We start from the raw sequence: 24676 nt of genomic DNA, 5'->3' as shown, positions 1-24676 counted from the left end.
AATAAAATAAGTTTTAAAAAATAAAGTATTTGTAAACTGGAACTCTTCTCTTCTCATTTTTTTCTTTTCTTTAAGAGTAGACAGAGGTCCCTGGGTGTCTGTCTACTCCTAAAAAATGTTAGTAACATTTGATTTCTTTTTTTTTTTAATCTCATCCCGTTTCCTATAAGGAAAATGGGTGCATTTAAACATGCTTTCATTAAATGCAGTCACACACATGGTGGTCTGTTTACCTCAGTAGGTCACAATCTCAGTGATGACTATAGTTCCTAGTGGGCCCCAATTTACAAACTACCTCAGTCATATATATGAGGTATGTCAATTTGCAATACACTAGGAATCGGTATTTTTATGAACCAACCTATTAATGCAAAGATCAGTTTGCAAAATACCACACTTGTCACAAAAACACTGGGATTTTGACCAGTTCAGTGGACATCTGTCTCAAACTCTCTAGGCAAACTAGTATGGCTAAGTTAATGACATATAAAATGGGCCGCAACAGTAATTTATCCTGATAAAGCTAACTTGTCCTAGGCATACTGAACTTTATAATAGATTCCTTCAGCATTTCAGATCGCCTGAAAGGCCAAAAAGACATTTTATTATAATTTGTATCAGCATCTTCTACACCAACCCTATGGAACCTTCTTTGTTCAGAGCATTTATTTTACCCTTTGTTTCAATTAACATATTATTTAAGAGTTAAGAACATATGTATGGATGGGCACCAACATATGACAAAAACCAATCATTGCCTAATTACCTTCCTGCATGTATAAAAACACAATAGGGTGGTTTAGGTGAAGTTTGCACATTTTATGGTTTCTTCCATCCATGTACAAAATAATATTTTGAATATTCATCCCTGCTAATACATAGTACAATATAAGAAATTCCAATGAAGCAACGTGACTAATACATAATAAAATAGTAATGCTGATACCAAAGTATGATGCTCACTGGAAATGTTTGAAGAAATTGATAAGTTGAATAATATAACAAATTACAATTGCTACCACATTCCACAGATTTTTTCAGGTCAAATATGTTATTGTTACTTACTGAATACAATACTTGGTGATGGAGTGGAGAGAAGGAAAGACTGTGTAAAGTGAGAGTTCCAGCATAGACAAGCTTGCTGGTCTTCCTGCGCTGGTGAGGTTTTGGAGGTAGCACTTCAGTTGAGTGGTACTATATAGGAAATCAAGGGACGGGCCTTTTGTAGTGAAAGTGAGCTGCAAAGTGACTTGGAGGCTCTGTAAAATTCAATGTTATCCCCACTAACGACCACATGACTAAAATATGTTGCCTACTGATCTGTGAGGTGCTGGTCTGTGACACCAGCAACATCAGCATGTGGATACATTTCCACTTAGAAGAGCATGGGCTGTGATAACAAGGGAAGTTGTACCATGTAGTGTCTACTCCAAGATTTGGAAGCAGTGGCACAGGGAAAATAAAATGGAGCATATAGCCTTAGGAGTTAATATGGGGCCAACTGAGTAGGGGCCAGACATCTACCATGGTCCTGAGAGATGATAGGTGAACCCCAATTCTAGAAACACAGGAGTGGGGGCACTGTTCTACACTCTCCGGACAAAGGAGAGCAGTGAACATTTACATTTCCTATGAAAAAGCTACATCTCCTTGAACTCTTTCTACATTTTGTTGCATCAGAGCCTTAGAATGACTGGTTCATTCCACCTTTCTAAACACCATACATTTAACAGGGAAAAAAATCATTGTGACAAAAAAGATAAGCTTTCCACTGTCACTTTGACTTTCTGTATCTCTTCACTGCTTTGCTGAAAGGTCAACTTTCACCTCAGTTTCAGTTTTCCTGCCAAGGGAAGCAGGTTTTCAAGGTAATTTGCTCTATTCATAATCCCTTCCAACCTGAAAAGCGCTCCAGTGCCCAACAGTGAGAACAATTGCAATAACCTGATTCTGCCACCACCCTGCTTCACATTAGTGACTGTGTTCTTTAGTGATATACTATCCAGGGTTAGCACCAAATTTGCATTTAGGTCACCAACAACTAATTTAGATTGTTCACGCTGCAAACAAGTTCAAAGGGGTATTTCTTGAGTAATGAGGTCATTCTTGACACTTTACCACACCGCCCAAATTTAGGGAGTGCTTGAAATATTGTTGCCATATACACAGTGATCAGACTTTGCCATACAAACCTATAGGGCCTTTTAAAGTGGAAATAGCTTCTTGAGTGCCTCCCTGACAAGTGTTGTCCATTCTCAATCATCCAGATGCCTAAATGAACTGATAGAGGCAGGGTCTTGATGGCACTAAGCATTTTCCACAGTGTTATAATTGTCTTGGCTATTCAAGGCCTATGAATTCTTTTTATATACATCCCCTAATCTGTGTGCATTTTCACAACATTTTTGCAAAGTTTGGTTAAAATCTCCATGGTAGTCATGGTTGATATTTGCTTTGCAATTTAACATACGAAGTGGCTGCTGCTTACTAGGTTAATTTTTAGAGACTTCCCAATTCAAATTATTTCAGTCTTTATTTTTAATACTTTTCCTAAAACATTGTAGAAGGAAAATGCTACTTACCACAGTATGCATCTGTTCTTGGCATATAGAGCTGTAGATTCATATGCTTTAGCATAGATCGTCATCTGGTGTTGGGTCCGGATGTTTGCACTTTGTTTTTCTTCGAAGAAGTCTTTCCAGTCATGAGGTAGGTGACTCCTCCTTTTGGTGATAGTGCGCATGGGCATCGACTCCATCCCCAGATTGCTTTTCCCATAAGGGTGATGATGGAGTTAGTAAGAGTAGTAAAGAGATGTTCATGTATAATGTCTCGAAGTAAGATAATACTGCAACAGATAAAGGTTCCCGGAGAGGCGCGTGGGCGCATATGAATCTACAGCTCTATATGGCAAGAACAGATGCATACTGTGGTAAGTAGCATTTTCCATTTGAGGCATACGAGCTGTAGATCATATGCTTTAGCATAGACTATATAGCAGTTATTTCCCCAAGCGATGGCTAACCTGTAGCTGTTGTAGAGGTTTGAAATAGTGTTCGTAAAACTACCTGGCCCACACTATCTTGCTGTCTTGCTAACACATCTACACAATAGTGCTTTGTGAATGTGTGTGGTGTAGACCATGTTGCATCCTTGCAGATGTCATCTAATGGTATATTCCCTAAGAATACCATAGAAGCCCCTAGTTGGCGTGCACAGTGCACTCTAGGTGGAATTGTTAATGTGCGTTTAGCTTTAATGTAGCATGTTTGAATACACTTAACTATCCACTGTGCAATACCTGCTTTTGATATGGGATTGCCTTTATGTGGTGGTGCAAAAGCAACAAAAAGTGTTTTTGTTTTCCTAAAGGGTTTAGTTCTCTAAATATAATACAGTACGGCTCTTTTGAAATCTAATGTGTGAAGAGCACGTTCTGCCACTGAGTCTGGTTGAGGGAAGAACACGGGTAACTCAACAGACTGGTTGATATGGAAGGCAGAGATCACTTTGGGTAAAAAATTGGCATTAGTCCTAAGATCCACTTTGTTTTGGTGTATTTGCAAAAATGGTTCTTGAATGGTTAGTGCCTGAAGCTCACCAACTCTTCTAAGAAATGTGATGGCTATAACGAAGGCTACTTTCCAGGTGAGAAATTGTAGGTCACATTTGTGTAAAGATTCAAATGGTGGACCCATTAGTCTTGTAAGAACTATATTAAGATTACACACTGGGGAAGGTGGAAGCCTAGGAGGAATGATTCTTTTGAGTACTTCCATAAAAGCTTTGATAGCGGGCACTCAAAATAAAGACAAATGCTGTCTGTTTTGTAGGTAAGCAGCTATTGCAGCAGGATGGTGTTCAAGCCCGTTTTAAGAGCTGCATGGTCCAGATTAACAATTGGATGAGCTTAAATAAATTGCAGTTGAATGGCAGTAAGACTGAGGTCATTCTCTTCGGAAAAGCTGAGCAGTTCTGGACACAGGACTGGTGGCCCACGGAGTTGGGCACTTGTCCCTCGCCCAAGCTAGCAGTGCGCAACCTGGGTATTACCATCGATAACTCCCTGTCCATGAAAGCCCATAATTAATCAGGTGCTCGGAGTTTGTTTTGGGATTATGCGTAAAATCCGAAAAATCTTTAAATGGTTACCCATTGAAGCTAGGAAACCACTGGTCCAGGGACTTATCATTAGTCGTCTTGACTATGGTAACGCCCTGTTTACTGTACTTATCCAAGATCTGCTTTCCAAACTTCAAATCCTTCAAAATACGGCTGCCAGACTTGTTCTTAACCTCCCCTCCCGTACCCCATCGGTTTCGACTCTTAAAACCTTGCATTGGCTCTCGGTTCGCCAAAGAGGACGTTTTAAAATCCTACGTATCACACACAAGATAATGAATATGCTACTTACCAGTATGCATCTGTTCTTGGCATGTAGGGCTGCTGACATTCATATCTGTGCATAGATCGCCGCCTAGTGTTGGGTCCGGATGTTTGCACGTTGTTGTCCTGGAAGAGTCTTCGAAGTATCCTGGGATAGGTGACTCCTCCCCTGGACTACAGTGCGCATGGGCATCCTCTCCATCCTCAGATTGTTTTTCGCCATTGTGGCAGTGATGGAGTAGATACAGAAAGTGATGACCATGCTTACAGTAATTCTGAGAGCTGCAGCTGCTACAGGCGCCGGGGAGGAGGGAGGGCGATATGAATGTCAGCAGCCCTACATGCCAAGAACAGATGCATACTGGTAAGTAGCATATTCAGTTCGAGGCATGTGGGCTGCTGAATTCATATCTGTGCATAGAATATATAGCAGTACCCTCTATTAGCGGCGGCTACCAGTGCCAGCTGCAGCGGTCTGAAAAAGAGTTTTGAGAACAGCCTGTCCTACAGCTGCCTGCTGTTTTGATTGCACATCTACACAATAGTGTTTGGTAAATGTGTGTGTAGTGGACCAGGTGGCTGCTCTACATATATCATGCAAAGGAATGTTTCCAAGGAAAGCCATGGAGGCCCCTAACGTACGTGTTGAGTGGGCTCGTGGGGGAATCGTTAATGTGCGTTTAGCCTTTTGATAGCAAATTTGAATACATTTAACGATCCATCTGGCTATACCTGCTTTGGAGATGGCGTTACCTTTGTGGTGTGGGGCAAAGGCAACGAAAAGTTGTTTTGTTTTCCTAAAGACTTTAGTTCTGTCGATGTAGTACATGAGGGCTCTCTTTACATCCAGGGTATGGAGTGCTCTTTCTGCGACAGTTTGTGGGTTTTGAAAGAAAACAGGCAGTTCAATAGTTTGATTCATGTGGAACTGCAATATTACTTTGGGCATGAATTTGGGGTTGGTACGTAGTACGACCCTGTTGGCATGAACCTGTATGAATGGCTCTTGAATGGTTAGTGCCTGGAGTTCACTAACTCTTCTTAACGAAGTGATTGCCACTAGGAAAGCTACTTTCCAGGTGAGGAATTGAATCTCACATGAGTGGAGAGGTTCGAAGGGTGGACCCATCAGTCGGGTGAGGACCAGGTTGAGGTTCCACACCGGTGCTGGTGGGTGTCTTGGGGGAATTACTCGTTTAAGTCCCTCCAAGAAGGCTTTGATGGCAGGCACTTTGAATAAAGAGAGGTGCTGCCTGTTTTGGAGATAGGCTGATATTGCGGTCAAATGGACACGTATTGAAGTGTATGCCAGATTGCATCGGTACAGGTGTAGGAGGTAACAAATTATGTTTTGGATGGATGCGTCTAGCGGGTTAATGTTAGTATTATTGCAATAAATGACGAACCTTTTCCATTTGGCTGCATAACAAGCCCTGGTAGTGGGTCTCCTGGCCTCCTTAATGATGTCCATACAGTCAGGTGGCAGGTTTAGGTAGCCAAACTCTAGGACTTCAGGAGCCAGATTGCCAGGTTCAGCTGTTGCGGATCTGGGTGCTGAATCTCTCCATGGTTCTGCGTCAAATGCGCGGGTTTGATCCGCAGTCTTTGATGGGGCACCACGGAAAGTTCGAGAAAGGTGGTGTACCATGGCTGGCGTGCCCATGTTGGAGCAACCAGGACGAGTGTTAGTGAGTGTTGTCTGAGTTTGCGAGCCACCAGCGGTATCAATGGTGCTGGGGGAAAAGCGTACGCAAATCTGCCGGACCAGTTCATCCATATCGCATTGCCCTGCGACTGCGGATGTGGGAACCTGGCGGCAAAGCTTTGGCATTTTGCGTTTTCGCTTGTGGCGAATAGGTCTATCTCTGGGTGACCCCACTGCTGGAAGTACGGTTGGAGTACTGATGGGTGTAACTCCCACTCGTGCATCTGGTGGCTGTGTCTGCTGAGCAGATCCGCCATCTGGTTGTCTTTGCCGGGGAGGTGTTCCGCCATGAGGAACATGTTCCTCTGAATGGCCCACTTCCACATGCTCTGAGCCAGATGAGACAACTGTGGAGAGTGTGTTCCTCCCTGCTTCTGTATGTAGTACATGGCAGTCATGTTGTCCGTCCGGATTAACACGACTTTGTTGCACAAGTGTACTTTGAATGCCTTCATGGCTAGGAAGATTGCCATCAGTTCTAGAAGGTTGATGTGCATCTTCTTTTGTTGTGTTGTCCATAGTCCCTGCACTGTGTAATTGAGTACATGAGCTCCCCATCCCTGGAGAGACGCGTCCGCTGTCAGTATTATTTGTGGAACAGGCTCTTGGAACGGTCGGCCCTTGCAAAGGTTTTGTGGATTCCACCAATGCAGAGAGTTGTATGCCCGACTGCTCACCAACACTAGGTCTTTTAGTTGCCCGTGAGCCTGAGTCCATTGACGTGCTAAGCACTCCTGAAGCGGGCGCATATGTAGTCTCGCGTGTGGGACTATGAAAATGCAGGAGGCCATCATGCCTATCAACTGCATGAACACTCGTGCGGGAAGGGAGTGTTGGGGTTTGAACTTGGAAATCAGCATTTGCATGCTGTTGATCCTCACTAAATTTGGCTGAGCTGTGGCTGCCAGAGTGTCTATGGTCGCACCCAGGTACTGTTGTACGTGTGCGGGTTGGAGATGTGATTTTGGGTAATTTAGTGAGAACCCCAGGCTGTGAAGGAGGTGAATAGTGCGGGATATGTGGCTGGCGCTTTGCTGGGCTGACTTTGCCTGAACAAGCCAGTCGTCCAGGTAAGGGTAGACATGAATGTGTTGCCTCCGTAAATGTGCAGCCACTGTAGCTAGGCACTTTGTGAAGACCCTGGGCGCTGTTGTCACGCCGAAGGGAAGAACCTTGAATTGGTAGTGCTGCCCCTGAATAGTGAACCTGAGATATTTTCTGTGTGATGGGTGAATGGGTATGTGGAAATACGCATCTTTGAGGTCCAGCGTGGCTAGGAAGTCTCCCTGTTTGAGAAATGGGAGGACTTGTTGGAGGGTGAGCATGTGGAAATGCTCTGAGAGAATGTAGCGGTTGAGGGGTCTCAGGTCTAGTATGGGTCTGAGTGACCCGTCCTTCTTTGGTATTAAAAAGTTCAGGGAGTACACCCCCGTACCGTGCTCGTGGACGGGTACGACCTCTATTGCGCCTTTTTGCAGCATACTTAGCACTTCCTGCTGTAATAGCGCTAAGTGCTCTGAGGACATAGGACGGTGTCTTGGCAGTATTGTGGGTGGAGTTAAGGTTAATTCTAGGCAGTAACCGTGTTTGATAATATCTTTGACCCACCTGTCCGTGGTGATGGAGTTCCACGTGGACAGGAACCTTTGTAGCCTTCCCCCGACAGGTGTTATGTAGTCGGGAGGAAGGGAGAGGGCGTCACTGTTTGTTCTTGAGAGAGGATCTGGTATTGCCGTATCCGCGTCCTCTACCCTTTGTGCTTGAACCACGATATCCACCCCGGGTGTTTTTATCGTAGGTACTTTGGGTGTTGCCCTTGTTGTAGGTTTGCTGTGACCCCTGTCCTCTACCTGCTCCTCTATTTCCGGGGCGACGAAAGGAGCCACTCCGAAAGGTCTGCGTTTGGAGAGCCCCCATGGACTTTGCAGTGTCTGTGTCCTTTTTTATTTTTTCTAGGGTTGTGTCAACTTCTGGTCCGAATAAGTAGTCGGGGTTGACCGGCTGATTGAGGATGTTATTCTGAACCATCGGTTTGAATCCGGAGATTCGCAACCAGGCGTGTCGTCGTAACATGACGCTAGTGTTTATTGCTCTGGCAGCTGTGTCTGCGGCATCCAGTGCACACTTAATGGATGCGTTAGTGAGGAGTTGTCCCTCCCTGATGAGGATCTCTGCTCCCTCTTTGTATTGGTCAGGGAGATGTTGGAGTAATGTTTCTAATGTGTCATAGTGTGCGCGATCGTAGCGAGCTAGGAGCGCCTGAGTATTGGCAATACGCCATATGTTAGCTGCCTGGGCTGCAACCCTTTTGCCGGAGGTCTCTAGCACCTTGGACTCCTTGTCCGGGGGAGGAGCATCCCCAGTTGTCTGTGAGTGCGCCCGTTTGCGAGCATTGGCGACTACGATGGAATCCAGAGGCAACTGGCCTCTAATGTAGGTAGGGTCCCCAGGCGCCGACCTATATTTTTTGTCGATCCTGGGGTTTATCACTCGTGCCCTGGTGGGTTCTTTGAAAATGTCCTTTGCTGGTTTGAGGACACCTTTCAACATGGGTAGAGTTTTGATATTACGTTCTGAGGATGCGAAAGTATCCATTAGAAAATCGTCCTCGATTGTGTCGGAGTGGAGTTGCACACCATGATTGGCCGCAGCACGTTCAATAAGGGCGTTGAATGCAGCAGTGTCCTCTGTGGGAGATGTTTTTGCGTCATATAGCTGCGTGTCCTGTGTATCCATATGTGCACCCGGGTCTGCAGGGTCATCCCAAGCCTGATCAGGGTCCTGTTGGCCGTCAGGGTCCATGTCTCCGGGGTAGGGGACGTGGTCACCCATGTAGTCCTCCAAAACGTCGGTTTCAGAGTGTGTCGGAGAGAAGGACTGTGGATCTTGATAAGAGGTATGGATAGGTTCGTAAAGAACTGGTTCCGAATCCACTGGCAGCTTTTTCTTTAGAGGGATCCGGTAGGAGTCCAAAGCTGGCTCGGAAGTTATCCTCCGTTTGTGGAACATCATTCTGCCGGTGTCGGCATCGATGATGTGGGATGGTGACGTCTCCGTAGGAGAGCGTTCGGCAGGCGTGATCCTAGTGTGGGTGACACGTGTTCTGATTTCGAACATTTTGGGTGCCGTGGATGGCGGCAGGCCAAAAGTGATATTGGCCGGTGCTGGAGAAGCTTTTTGAGCTTTTTTCGGCTCGGAGCCTGAAGGGTCCTGTAGGGCTGCCTTTTCCTTGATGCGTTGCAAGGATGCTGCAACTTGCCGCACCTGGAACGGCGACGGTTCTTTGGCGCCGACCGGTTCTGTAGAGGCAGGCGTGGACTTTTTCGGCGCCACGGGGTCATCGAGTCGAGGAGAGGTAGTAGCTGTCGACGGCGTCGATGATTGTGCCTTTGGTGCTGCTTTCGAAGTAGTGTGAGACGCAGCAGCTATTTTGACCACTGTGGATGGAGCCGATTGTTTCGGTGCCGGGAGCCGAGGCGGTTTGGCGGCACCGATGGCCTTTTTCCGTGTGTCGGCACCGACGTCGGCTGCTGCGAGCTCGGCACCGAAGTCCCGTTTGGTGCGGTCGATGCCGACGGGTTTGGCTGGCGTCGAAGGTGTGGTGGGCCTCGATCCGACCAGTGTTACTTTTAGTTTCGGTTTCTGTGGAACCGATACGGCTTTCGGTTTCGGTTTCGATGAAGGGAAACCAGTCGTTTTGGGTAGTAATGGCTGCCGCTGAATGTCCGAGGCCGGGCCAGAGGGCGGGGCCGAAGAACTGCGGGATAGGTCTTGGGTAAGGCCCGAAGGCGATCCCTCGACCGGAGCCATAGACTGACGCACTGGGATATCCTCCGTCTGTACGGGTAGGCCTTGCTCGTCACCGGAGCTACTCTCTTCGGCCCCTAAGGCCTCATTGTAGTCTCCTACCTCGGTGTCGGCTTCGTCTCTATGAAAGAGTCGTTCTTCGATGTCTTCCGATCCGGAGTTGTGTTCGGAAGCAGGGCTGGAGGGTAGGTTCTCCACGTCTTCCACATCTTCGTCCTCGGCGCTGAAGATGTTGGTCGGGGCCGGTGCCGCTTGCTGCGCTTCAAGTCTCGCTGCTCGTCGATTCCGGAGAGTCTTTTTGGATCGGAATCGGGCACAGGCCATACATGTGGACTCGTCGTGATCCGGTGAAAGGCATTTGTTGCACACCGGGTGGACGTCGACATGGGGATATTTCGCATTGCATACAGGACACCGCTTGAATGGTGTCCTCGATTCCATCGTCGAAGTCGGGTCGATGGTCGGATATGATGCGAAAAGAGTTGGTCTTGAAGTTAGTAGACTAACAAATAACTATCGATACCGATCGGGAACAGTACCGACGCGAACTAAAGGCCTTTTGGCCTGAAAAAAGTTTTTCCTAACTTGAGTCAAGATAAGCACATCCGAACCCAATGGCGGAAAAAAACAATCTGAGGATGGAGAGGATGCTCATGCGCACTGTAGTCCAGGGGAGGAGTCACCTATCCCAGGATACTTCGAAGACTCTTCCAGGACAACAACGTGCAAACATCCGGACCCAACACTAGGCGGCGATCTATGCACAGATATGAATTCAGCAGCCCACATGCCTCGAACTGCATGGTACCGGTCCATACTATTTGGCCATAAAACTTCAATAGTATGTACCGGGACGTTCCCTAAGGTCATGCACAAAGCTCCACCTTGCTCAACCACGCATTAGAATGGTCCGTAACGGTGGCCAATCCTTTTCGTATCTAGCTCCCGTGCCCTGCAACAAACTACCATTGGAATTGCTATCTATTACAGACCATTCATATTTTTGTAAAAGGTTGAAGACCTGGCTTTTTTCCTCAATAAGTTTCTGTATTGGGTACTTAGGTTACTGTCTGTCTCTTTGTAAATTGCAAACCGTTTCCACTTAGCTGCGTCTAGCCTCTTTAATGGCGTTCATACAGTCTGGCGGAAGATTGAGGTAGCCAAACTCTAAGATTTCTGGTGCCAGATCGCAAGGTTTAGTTGACTGGGATCTGGATGTCTTATCTCTCCATGGTTCGGAGTGAGAAGCTTGGGGGAAGAGATGTAGTTTTTGGTGAGGAACTACTGATAGTTCCAACAGGGTTGTGAACCATGGTTGGCGAGCCCATGTTGGAGCAACTAAGATCATTGTCAGGGAACCACTGATTCAGAACCACTAATGGAATTAGCAGGAGTGGTGGAAAAGTGTAAGCAAATTTTCCTGACCAATTCATCCATAGCGCATTGCCTTTGGACGATGGGTGAGGATACCTGGAGGCGAAGCTTTGGCATTTTGCATTGAGGTGTGTGGCGAAGAGATCTATCTCTGGGTAGCCCTGCATCTGGAAGAATGGGAGGCGAACTTGAGGATGTAGTTCCCATTTGTGGATCTGTTGTCTTTGACGACTGAGCAGATCTGCAATCTGGTTGTCTATTCCTGGAGGTGTTCTGCAACGAGATATCTTTTTTGAGAAATGGTCCATCTCCATATGCTTTGAGCTAGTTGTGAAAGCTGTAGTGTGTCCCCCCCGTTTTTGTATGTTGTACATTGCTGTCATGTTATCTGTACGAACTAGGACAGGTTTGCCTATAAGATGCAGTTGAAAGGCTTTCAATGCTAGAAAAATTGCTAGTAATTCCAAATGGTTTATGTGGAGTTGTTTTTGTTGTAGGGTCAACATGCCCTGAATGGTATGTTTTTGAAGATGAGCTCCCCAACCAGTGAGCGATGCATCTGCTGTTAGCACTATTTGTGGAACCGGGTTGACGAATGGCTGCCTCTTGGAAAGGTTTTGGGTATTCCACCACTGCAGAGAGCAATGGGTGCGGCCGTCCACCAACACCGGATCTGTTAACTGACCTTGAACCTGGTTCCACTGACGTGCTAAGCATTCCTGTAGGGGACGCATTTGAAGTCTTGCGTAAGGAACAATGAGAATGCAAGTGGCCATCATGCCTATTAATTGCATGAACACTCGGGCTGGTAATGAGTGTTGAGGCTGAAATTGAGATATCAGATTTTCCATGCTGCATATCCGGAATGGGCTGGGGTATGCTAGAGCTTTGCAAGTGTCTATGGTGGCTCCTAGGTAGTGTTGTATGTTGGATGGCTGGAGGTGAGACTTGGTGAGGTTGACACTGAATCCTAAGTCGTGAAGCAGCTGAACTGTTTAGTGAGTATGATGTATACAGCTGTGTTGTGATCTGGCTTTTATTAGCCAGTCGTCCAGGTAAGGGAAGACGTGAATGTGTTGTCTTCTTAAATGAGCTGCGACTACTGCCAGACACTTGGTGAAAACTCTGGGTGCTGTAGTTACCCCGAACGGGAGAACTTTGAATTGGTAATGATGTCCATTCACCATGAACCGGAGATATTTTCTGTGAGCCGGGTGAATCGGAATATGAAAGTAGATGTCCTTTAAAGTGGATAGAAAGTCGCCCTGTCGAAGAGGTGGAAGCACCAGTTGTAGTGTGACCATGTGGAAACTGCCTGATTGAATGTAGAAATGTAGCTGTCTGAGGTCTAATATTGGCCTGAGAGAGCCATCCTTTTTGGGATTTAGGAAGTACAGGGAGTATACTCTAGCCACTTGATGCTGAAATGGAACTGGTTCTAGTGCATGTTGCAAGAGAACCTCTTGTTTTAGGAGAGTGAGATGTTCTGGTGACATTGTACGTGGTTTTGGAACAATAGTTGGGGGAGTGCTTGTAAGCTCCAGGCAGTAACCATACTGGATAATTTGTAGGACCCACTTGTCTGAGATGATTGAGTTTCAGACAGGCAGGAATTGTGAGAGAAGTCCCCCAACAGGTGTGGAATGATCGGGAGGTAGCGGAGGGAAGTCACTGTTTGTTTGTGGGGAAAGTGCGGGTGGAGTTACCCTTGCCTCTTCCCCTATTATTGTTCCCTCTATGTTTCCTCAAATATAACCTATGGGGGAGGTGGATTGAATATTCCCTTTGTAAGAGGAAGAGAGATTCTCTGTGGACGATGTCTTTGAGCCACCCCTGTAAAGGAGCGGCGAAAGGAACCCCTGCTAGTAGGTAACTGTAAAGCTCCCATAGACTTTGCGACCTGAGTGTCTTTTTTCATTTTTTCGAGCGAGGTATCTACAGCTGGTCCGAAAAGATGTTACTTATCAAAGGGTTGATTGAGTATGGAGGATTGTATGGAGGATTGTACCTCTTGTTTAAATCCTGAGATCCTAAGCCATGCGTGTCTGCGCAGTAGCACGCTAGTATTTACTACACAAGCTGCTGTGTCTGCTGCATCTAGTGCACATTTAATGGAAGTGTTAGGGATGCGTTTGCCTTCCTGGATTAGATCATTAGCCTTTGCTTTGTACTGATCAGGTAAGTGTTGCATTAGTTGTTCTAACTCATTGTAATGAGCCCTATCATAGCGTGCTAGTAGAGCCTGAGCGTTTGTGATACGCCAATAATTTACAGCCTGTGTAGCTACTCTTTTACCGGAGGCATCAATGAGTTTGGACTCCTTGTCAGGAGGGGGTGCCTCACCTGTGGTCTGAGAGTTAGCTCTCTTGCGAGCGTTAGAGACTACAAGAGAGTCCAAAGGCAACTGACCTTTGATGTAAACAGGATCAGTAGGAGCGGGCTTATATTTCTTGTCTACTCTGGGTGCGAGTATTCTTGTTCTAACTGGGTCTTGGAATACCTCATCTGTGTGCTTTGAATGAATGAATGAAACAGTAATTTTGGAGCGCGTAGCTACCAGGAGGCATCCCAGAGCTGTGCTTTAACATGCCTTTTAGCATAGGTTAAGTATGAGTAGACCTTGATGAATAGGTAAGTATTTCAACGAGGAAGTCCTCATCCAAAGGCTCTTTATGGAGTTCCACCACGTGATATTGGGCAGCTCAACAAAGCCAACGTTATCAGGTGGAGAGGGTTTAGAGGGCTACGGGTCAGGGTCGTTATCTGTATCTGGTTCCTTTTCATAATTTTCCCAAGGGTCAGTGTCTTGTGGTATAATATGATCTTGTGGTATGTCCTGTTCTCAGTCTGTATTTCCATCCCCATCCCCATACTCATCTTCCTGTGTGGTAGGTGAAAGAGGAGGTGGTGGTGAATTTGCTGGTGAGATAAGCAAATTAGGAGGAGGAGAAGGAGCCGTAATGAAAGGGGAGAAGGGTTGGTACCCATGTCCTTCTTCTTGAGAGGCATAGGAGGGTCCTCTTAGAGATCAATCTTCAGTTTCTTGGGAAAAGCGGCATGAATATGACCTGTTTGAGGGTTAATGAAAAGTCTTTTTTGTTTAGGATCCAACAGTGGTTCATCAGATCGAGGCTCTTTGGCTGGAGTGTCCTTTTCTTTATGAGCCGATTTTGGTGCGGAAGGTTTCGGGTCCGACCCTTTTGGTGTGGCAGGTTTTGGCTGAGAGTCTTTGTGTTTGGTAGGCTTCGGCTATGAGCCTTTCGGTATTACCGATTTCGGCTCTGACTGTTTTGGTAGTGGACGCTTTTGGCTCCGAACCTGTAGGTGTGGAGGATTTCGGCTCCGACCCTTTAGGTACAGGGGTCTTCGGTTCCAAAGTTTTTGGTGCCGAAGGTGTAGTCTTCGGTGCCTATGTATGCTTTGACTTATGTTTCGGTGCTGAAGGTGTTGGTTCGGCCCCAAAATGGGGCCGGCTCGAGCCCGAGCCAGAACGCTTCTCTTTATGTTTTTTAGCTAGGCTGGAGGGCGGGGCGTCTGAAACTTTCTGTCGGTGCCGACCTGAGCCCGAAGGCGAATGAGGTACCAGAGCCACTGTCTTATGTTCACTTGGCACGCGGGGGTTAGTATTCACGGTACGCTGACCTGGAGTGATGTACTGTTCTTCTTCCATGTTGGAGTCTGCTTCGGACACGGAGACGTGTTCTTCTTCCTCAGCTCCTTCACCTGAGTGTTGGATTTCAGAATCTTTGCCGAAGATGTCCGGAACAGAGCCACTGTGGTTTTGCATCTCATGGCGTCGAGACAGACTATCACGAATTGTGTTTTTTGATCGGAACGATCGACACGCGCCACAGTCCTTTTCGCTGTGTCCCGGGGATAAGCAAAGGTTGCGGACCTCATGCAAATCGATGCGTGGAAACTTAGCGAGAAACCCGGGACATAGTTTAAATGGAGTCCGTTCCATCGACTGCTAACGTGGTGAGACGGGTAGGTCCAATGGCCCGCCTTGAGTTTCCCGATCGAAGGTTTTCTCAGTCGAAACGATGCACGTTGAATGGGGAACTGTGATCGATGGCAATACCGTTGAGGGTAGAAGATTGCGCATCGAAAGAGTATGAGAACGATACCGAACCGGAGCGCAGCAATACACATCTGAATCCATCTGGGGATGGAGTCAATGCCCATACGCACTATCACCAAAAGGAGGAGTCACCTACCTCGTGACTGGAAAGACTTTTTTTTTTTTTACTTTATTTATTGAAATTTTTCTCAATCAAGAAACAGACAATTAAGATTCAGTATCTGTAAAGGAGACATAGCTGGGGCAATTGGGAATACTTAGCAAAGGATACAGCGGGATACAGAAATGCAATTCGACAGGTACATAGATTAGCAGTGTGGACCATTATACCCTACCGAAGAAGTACAAGAATTCAAAGAGTAATCAGGACATCATGCATTTACCATTACAGACTGCAACAGGATGAGTACGCCAGGGGCTCCAACAGTATATGAGAAGACAGTTACTGTCCGGCAGGAGCGTCAATAAGGGGACACAAAGCATTCCATGTTGGATAGATGCCTAGGGGATGAATGGTGTCCTTTTAGACTAGGCCTCGTCAGTGTATGGGTGTTCCAATAAATATGTCTGCAATGGGCCCCAAATGTCCCGGAGGCGAGAGGAGCGGGGGAGTAATTCTGCATAAGTGCAAAGTTGGTCTTGCCATAGGGCCATGTCCGACAACAAGTCTTTAAATTTGGGTGCCCGACCCCTACCCCAACGGCAGGCTATGCATCGCTTGGCTAGAGCAAGGCAGAAGGAGACAAATTTCCGATGCTTGGCGGGTGGCTGTTCAGTATACCACAAGAGGGCCAACAGTGGAGATCTCAAGAGAGGTAGTGAGACCATTGAGTCCAGGGCTGCAAGGACATCATCCCAGTAGGTATGGATGTCCGGAGAATCCCAGGCAAGGTGCAGAAAATCAGCATGTTCCCTTTTGCATCTATCACACCTATGTGTATCTCTCAACCCAAATGTATGTAGTGTAACTGGGGTGTAATAGCTGCGATGCAAGAATCTATAGTGTATGATACGGAGTCTGCTATTGGCCGAGATCAGTTCCGTCTATTTACAACAATAGAGCCATTGTTTATCAGTGAGTTTGTGGCCTAGTTCAGCCGACCACTTGGCCCATGCTAGGCATGGAGGGTACTCAGTATCGTCATATAAACTGTGGTAGAGTATGGACACCAAGTGTGAAGTAGTGGGGGCCCGCAATACACTGTGTAGCGGGGCAAATGTAGCAGGTTCGGAAGGGAAAACACTGCTGCTAGCCTGAATGCCATGTCGAAGCAGAGCGTATAAAAGCGTTTCCATATTGGACGGCGGAGGATCAGAACACAGTTGGTGGAGGGTGCGGAATTTGCCATTAGTGTATGGGTCCCCCAGCAGCGAATATTCAGTTTGCGTGCAGTGTTTTTGAAGAGCCCTTCTTGTATGAACGATATTTCTGGATGGTATGTGAGTTGGAGGAGAGGGGAGTCGAGACTGGGTGCGTGCATACGATCCAGGATTCGAGACTGGGTGCTTGCATACGATCCAGGATGCGAGACCATGCCATACGTGTACAGTCCACGGAGGTCGGGTTGCGGTCGCGGGGCGCAGTGTGGGCAAGAATGGCACCTTCCAACGGGATGGGATCTGCGAGCCAGTGTTCGGTGGCAACGTGAGGTTTATACCGAGGTGGATGAAACCAGTAATGGGCGTAATGTGCCTGGGCACACAGGTAATAGAGCTCGAAATTAGGAATATCAAGGCCCTCATGGGAATAGGGCCGCATTAGCGTGCTCCATTGTATGTGCGGTTGCTTTCCGCCCGATACAAGTCGAATCAATTCCGAAAGCAGGGTGGAAAAAAAATGCCTCCAAGGGTCATAAGGAATGTTTAAAAAAGGTATAAAAACTTGGGGAGTATCACCGTTTTTATAAGGGATATGCGCTCAGCCATGGTTAAGGGGAGGGCAATCCATCGAGTGATGCAGCCCGTAATATGCTCCATTGCACAGCCATAATTAATTCGCATTAATTCGTACCGGTCTGACGTTACACGGATCCCCAGATATTTAGCATAATCCTCGCACGACGCAAGCGGAAAGTCTGTGTCAAAGGGAATGACCGAGCTGGTCAGGGGGAATATTTGTGATTTGGACCAATTGATATGGATGCCGGATTGTCCCCCAAATTTGACGAAATCGTATAGCAGTGGGTTAAGATTTTGTTGAGGGTCCTTAACATATAGAGTTATAAGGATATGAGTATCGGGTGGAGGAGGCAACGAAGGCCTATGTGTCTATAATGCTGTCTAACTTTTGCAGCTAGGGGCTCCATGATGAGGGCAAATAAAAGGGGTGAGAGTGGGCACCCCTGCCTCGTGCCTCGAGAAAGTGAAATGGAGGAGGACGTATGTCCATTAATTAGGACTTTCGCCGTGGGCGACGTGTACAAAAGCCGGATCAATGTTGACTGGAAAGACTTTTTTGAAGAAAAACAAAATGCAAACATCCGGACCCAACACCAGATGGTGATCTATGCTAAAGCATAGGATCTACAGCTCATATGCCTCGAACTTGTATTTTCGTTTGAAGATGTAAATTAAGACTGATAGCTAAATAAAATGAATCAGCTTCATTTCCTTTAGTTACTGATCTTAAGAAAAAAAAGGCAAATATTTTGTAAGGGTATGTAGAGTTTTTATTCGCACTGTATATTTATAAGTGAAAGAAGGAGCTTACTGACCCCTCTTCTTGAAATGTAATTTGAATAGTACATTGGGCGATGCAAAAAGAAAAGTGGATATAACAATATGCTCCCTATATGACAGCAGAAAATGAACAGTCAAAGAGATAAATCTTGAGTCTCACCACAATTTACAGCATTTACTCAGCAGGAAGCGCTGTTTAGAAAGGTTCATAAGCCTACTTTGACCATTAAGTCAAAGACAACTGAAATCAAGAGACAGCTAGAGACAATCTAGAAAATCTTTTGCAGTGAATAAACAAGAAGATTCAACAAATGGAATGGGAGTAAAACTAGGTACAAAAACCAGACAATTTAACCAGGAATTCAGAAAATATATGGCAGCTTAATTTCACACCTGGTGTTGAAGACAAGAATCTAGAAACAAAAATAAATAGATGGTGTGGTACAATTAAAGCATGTTGTGAGAGCCTGCAAAGCGAGCATTAACCAATAGTGCAAATACAAAAATAGAGAAAATAGTTTATTTTTCCAGATCAGAACACAGACATGGATACAAGCAGACCATAAAGGAATTGCAAAATGATCAAGCTTAACATGAAGGGGTTCATCTGGCAAATGGTCAGACTTCATGGGAACATGGACATATATACAAAAATGGTGATAAACAACCCTTCAGGGCTCCTGAAGTTTAAATTAAAACGAGGAAGCAGCTATATGCACACCTGCATTATGCAGACAATGGAATTTTTTTTATTCTGTTAACACACACTTTAAAGAGGCATTTTCCTAGCCCACCACCTTCTAGTGGATAATGGTCTTGGATCGTATCAAAGTATCGATTCCGGTCAACAGCATGCATTTAGTTAGAACCTTCCAAACATTTCTTCATTCAGTCCTGCTTTTATTCATATGAAATTATAATATGATTACGGTTATGTATGTCAGTTGGCATATCTATATATTTTAAGTTCTTAGCTTTTTCAAATTCTTATTTTTATTGACTCTTTACATCTGGATATTAGGGACTTTTTGTAACAGCTGGCAGTGAAGAGCTACTGAAGATGGCATACTACAGTCTATTACACAATCTCTAATCACCTATGATGAACAAAGCCATGCTGATCTTGCTGCTGACAGAGCAACATTGCATGGAAAATGCACCATGTAAAAAGGTGCAGACCCTGTTTTAGATGGAAGTATAAACTACTACTGGGTTACACATTCTGAATGAGATGGGGCTAGAGCAGTCCGAAATAATACGGAACCAATGCTTAGCCCTACTAAGACCAGTGTTGCTGAAATATACCTGGTGTCTTCTGGAATCCTGCCATGGTCGAGGGTCTTGCCTTTACTCTATGGATCATTACCTAATACGATTGTGTAAGTGCTGCCAGGGTGCTAATAGGAGCACGGGAAGTGTAATGTTTGCACTACTGGCCACTCCAGTTAGATGCACTGGCCGAAGAAAGTACAAACATGTATACTTTATATAATTTGGGTCTGTATATTGTAATAATAAACTGTCTGGACTGTGTTAGTTATGTATCTAGTTTGCTGTTGAAAGACACTTTTCTTTCTGTGTTGAGTTTCAAAACATTCGAGAGAGCTATGATCTACCATTTATTAATGCCGTAGCTACTCTTCATTCTACCTGAACGCTGAGCAAAGTCATCATGGAAACATGTATCTTATTTCAACTACGGCCAGAGCCATCAATATCTATGCTTCTTTTCTTATATCATATTTTGAAGTTTTAGCATTCCAGAGCCAACTTATTTTATAAGAGTATAATGTAGCTTTACCTACTCACATGTATCAAACTCTATTTTTAAAACAGAGGTACTTTGTTGAGAACAATGTGAACCATGTATGGTTAAATCAAAAGTGATGTGTCTGGAACACTCAAATCTTACTGGGGGAGCCTTCTTCATGTATTCCATTTGGGCCATTTCCATTGATGCTGAGGTCTTTACAACAACGGGAAGTTCCTTCACTGTCTTCACATTCCACAGCTGTTTTTACATATCGACTGCAACACACAATGGCAAAGATAAAAAGTTATTAAATGTCAATAGTTTCAATCTGGGCTCAGGTTATGGGGAATCAATGATAACTCAACAGTTTAAATATATGTTACTTCTACAGTTGGTATCAGCTTTGAATTCAAATATGTACAGGTAGTTGCATATTAAAATGTATTTTCTAAAAAAGAAAAACTATTGCTAACAGAGTACAAGATCACGTGCAATGTTTTCTATTTTGTTTCATAGTTTTAAGTATTTAATATAACAATACATCTATTGCTACCGTACAGTTCTGTTTCACCATCCCAAAGAACACATTCAACATGAAAAAAGCAAATCTTCGGTTCAGCAAATATCTTTTTGCAAAGTCACCATTTTCATAATATGTCTAGGTTCAAAGGAATTCATTCACTGTCCTGGTCTTAAACAACCAACACTCCTCCCTTTTGGTAACACTCCCACCATATTTATTTTAGTACGGTACCATTCTTTAATTAAACAGTAGTATTCTGTGCAGGAAGCCTATTTATTTTTTTTACAAGTTTTCTGAGGCATGCCATGCACAGGTCTATATTTTGACTCCATTCTTTTCTCACAGAGGCGTTATTAACCATCTTTGTGCTATGTCCCTTTTTATAATTATCATTCCCACACTAACAAATGACGTCTGATATCCTGATTTTAATATTAATAACTCCTACACCATTTTCTCAACAGAGACGTTAATTTGTTAGAGCATTTCCATAATATGTGGATAAAACTAGCCCCTTAAGGCAGAAATGATGTGCCACTCTTCCAATTATCTGATGATGCATACTAGAATAACATATCCAGTGTAGAATGTACTGGACAAGGCAGAAACATGAATTAATGGACACTTGAGTAAATTAAACCTTTTTCCAAACTGCACAATCTATTTCACGTTTGTCATATTCCAAAGGCAATTTTAAACTATTTACATAGAGATATGACTTTTTTTGTGTGCAGCTTTTCAATAAACCATTTACCCTCCTGGGGCGACTTCAATGAGATGTCTATGTTTCTCAGGATACATTTTAGCAGGGCATCATTGAGTTGTAAAAACTGAAAGAATTGCGCTTTGTCCTCATCAAATTCGGATTGTAGCTGGTCAACTTTCTCCCAGATATCACCCAATGTGGAAATAGATACAACATTCCATTTTCTGAATTGACAGTGAGGTTCACGCCCATAAGGGGCTCTTCCGAGTCAGTTTATCTCTCCATTCCGTTTCACTATTGGTTCACTTCGAGTTGTCTATCACCTTTTTGTTTCTGAGGCAATCAGGAATGTGGGTCCAGTTCTACACCATCATAAAGTAGCTGTGAAACTGCTTCTGCTGCTAATGCTTGATAATCTATTCTAGTTGCTGGTTAAAGGGCCATGCATTCATTATGATGAGATAGACTGCTATACAATACATCTTGCATATAGCAATGCGATCCCGCCCTCAAATGTACTTTAATGTAACTTTTTCAGTAAGATCCTAGCCCCCTTGCTACCACCTCCAATAATAATGTTCTAAGCAAATAAACAATAAAAAAAAAAGGATCTGTTACAGAAAATGGGACATTTTACAGTAGGTATAAAAAACATGGCAGCAAAATCATCTTGAATAACTCATGTCAGCGGAACGGGGAGAGAGAGAACTTTACTCCATAAAGGATCGGAAGTTATCCATATAGAATTTGTAGAGGTCTTGTGAAATCCGCATTGCTAAATATTTGAAGAGCACAGTGATCTGCGTAATTTATGCAAAAACCCGTATTAAGGCCTATATCAAACAGACAAAATGTACGAGGCGATTCATTTCATTAGTGTTTTCCATGCACAGTTTTAGGTCTTTTTGACCTCACAGATGGTAATCAATTTGATATAAAGTAGTTAAGAGTAAGTCTATCCATCCAGTCGTGGATTTTAGTTCTCCCTCCTAGGGTCTGCTGGAGTCAGAGATCTGGACAAGTCTCTCTCCCTCGAGTTCTACCTGCGGTGGCACTTGACACTAGACTGGACACTTCCAAAACAACGGGAAAAGAGTTCCCAGGGGCAATCATACTCACCTTTTCAGCACAATATGTTTGACTTACTGCAAACTATCCCACTGTGCACTATTCTGAGACAAATCCAAAATGGATGCAGCTTTCTGCCCTTGGAGGCTGGTGCTGTGCTAGTCCATGGAGTGTTAAGGAATATGAGCAGTCCCTCTTATGAAACTATATTAAACTGACTCTGGGACTAGCCCCTCTCTCAAAGGAAGTGTGACAGGCTGGCCCAGAAAACAAAGGCCTTTCTTCCCCAGGTATCCCTTTACGCCACACTATGAATGGACAGATTTCATCCTGGCTTCTTTTAAGTTAAGTTCCTGAACCCTCCCCAGCTGCCATCAAAAGCTGATAGGAGTCACATACCTCACACATGGGTCTTCCTGCCAAAAGGCCTAAGCTATTGTTTTTTCTCTGGGAGTTGTTTTCCACCTCAAAAGGGGGAAAACTGACAGTAGCAAGCTGCTGGCAGGCAGGCTAATGCTAATTAGCCTACTGCAGGTTCACAAATGTCTAACAATTTAAAAGTTACATTTGTTAAATATTTATTACAATTGGCTTCCACCACTGACTTTGAATTTTTATAAACATTAAAAATAGTGGTTGAACTATTCTGTTAGCTTTTCCCAAACCAGAGATAAAGTTATGGTTAATTTATTGTGACTTTAGTTTTTCTCATATGGCAGCTACAGTCGTATTTACAGAGAAAATAGCTTTTGATGGCTATTCACTGGAGGTACTTGACATCACTAAATATTGCTATGCACCATTTCTAAATACTAGACACCCTACCTTCTGGGCTACAAAGCCTATTTAGAGGTGACTTATTTAATATTAAAAAACTGTTTTTCTGACTTGTTGGGGAGAGGAGTTGGCCTAACGGCTAGGGCAATCGACCATGAATCTGGGGAACTGGGTTCGAGTCTCGGCAATGGCGCTGAATATCCTGTAGATCTGGGCAAATCACTTCATCTCCCCGTGCATAACAAAAAACATGAATGTGTCCTCATGTAATGCAACTGGTGCTATGTAAAGCACTCTGATACCCGATACCTTCGGGTCAAGTTCACGCTATATAAAACTCCGTAAAAATAGTTCGCTTAAAAGCTGGTTGGCAGTCAGGCTACCACATAGGCATGAAGTCATGTTTTCTTTGTGAACCCAGAGGATGGCACAACATGTGCTGCAGCACACAGCTGACATTTACTTTTTCCATGCCAATGGTGTACTTTTCTATAGCATATACTATAGCCTTATTGGGAATCTAAACATGCCATTTATGAGTTAGTGAACTTTACAATGGTTTAGGGCTCAGATCGTATTTACTGGAGAGTGTGCAGCAGTGCCTCAGTGTGAATTTTGTTTTTTGAAAAAGCAGCATCAGTCTACAAAAAATGGGGGTGACTATGCAACAAGAGGCATTTTCTTACAGTCCTTTTGACTTTTCATCTACCCCACTCCACTTGCTTCAATTCTTCTTCAGTGCTGTGAATTTTAGATGGAAGTTTGGCAAATAGTTATTTTATTCGATTCTTTATTTGTAAGGCACTGACTTCTGATGTCTATAGTCTGTCCGACCTTATATCTTTTCTCCCCACTTCAATATTTGTCCTTCTCTCTTTTCTTCCACCATCAAATACTGTTCAAAACCCATGAGCTGTTTCTGATTCTATCTACATCACTCGCATCCTAAATGCTATGATTGCTTGTAGGTGCTGCTATGAAATCTTTATTATCTGCAAGATGCTCTCTTTCTGCTGCTAAAACGATTCTCCTTATTTTGGTTTTCTACTGTCTTAATTACTGATCATTGCTTCATCTTGGCATTCTGGAGGGATTGGCTTCCTATTCGAAACACGGTCTTCTTTTAAGCAATGACTACTGTAAGTAAGACCATGTAAGAGAAGGTACTTGATTTTTTTTAAACACCTTTTCAGTAAGTGCAACCACTATATGGAATATTTAGAATCTCAGTCAGGGTGTCTAATCTCACATTGATTTTTAGATCCCACTTGAAAACGTTGCTTTTCAGTCACAAGGCTGCTGACAAGCTCTCTTCCCTCTACCGGTTATAGTTTACTGCGTAGTTTATTTCTTTGGATTTGTAGCTGTGTTGACCATAGTCCCAAGAAGTTCAGTGAATGAGGCTTAACAAAATAAATACAGCACTTCTATTTTCATTTGCAACAAATATTTCTATTTCTTAGCATTTTCATATTGGTTATTTTGTTACTGAGTGCTAATGATCTTACTCTTTCTGTACAATACAATTTATCTCTACATTCCTTCTCAGTCTTTCTGCATGCAAACTCAAAAGTCTACCTGCTCATACCCTTTCTACAAGTGCACGATAAGAATCAAACACTTTACTTTAAATACACTAATATTCTGTGATATTATGCCTAATGACTGATTCCTCTAATTCTTTTGCCAGATTTCCAACCCTAGAATAACCAATATTCAAAGATGCCATTCAACCACAATAAAAAGCTTGGTAGCTTCCTCATACACAGTAGTACTAGCCACATGTTTGCTGCAGGTGATAATAAATATGCTACATT

General features: G+C 44.2%; 1 protein-coding gene across 7 annotated transcripts in view; it reads right to left on the bottom strand.

The window, feature by feature from the left end:
* USP15 (ubiquitin specific peptidase 15) overlaps nt 1–24676 on the bottom strand; it is a 743655-nt gene that overhangs the window by 226225 nt on the left and 492754 nt on the right. For all 7 annotated transcript variants that reach the window (XM_085653348.1, XM_085653347.1, XM_085653352.1 and 4 more), the window contains one exon: nt 19945–20060. In XM_085653348.1, the coding sequence (XP_085509474.1) occupies nt 19945–20060 (116 nt within the window). The remainder of the gene's footprint in view (nt 1–19944; nt 20061–24676) is intronic.

Source organism: Triturus cristatus, chromosome 4_1 (assembly GCF_964204655.1).
Source record: "Triturus cristatus chromosome 4_1, aTriCri1.1, whole genome shotgun sequence".
Lineage (NCBI taxonomy): Eukaryota > Metazoa > Chordata > Amphibia > Caudata > Salamandridae > Triturus > Triturus cristatus.
This window is presented reverse-complemented; position numbering and strand designations above follow the sequence as displayed.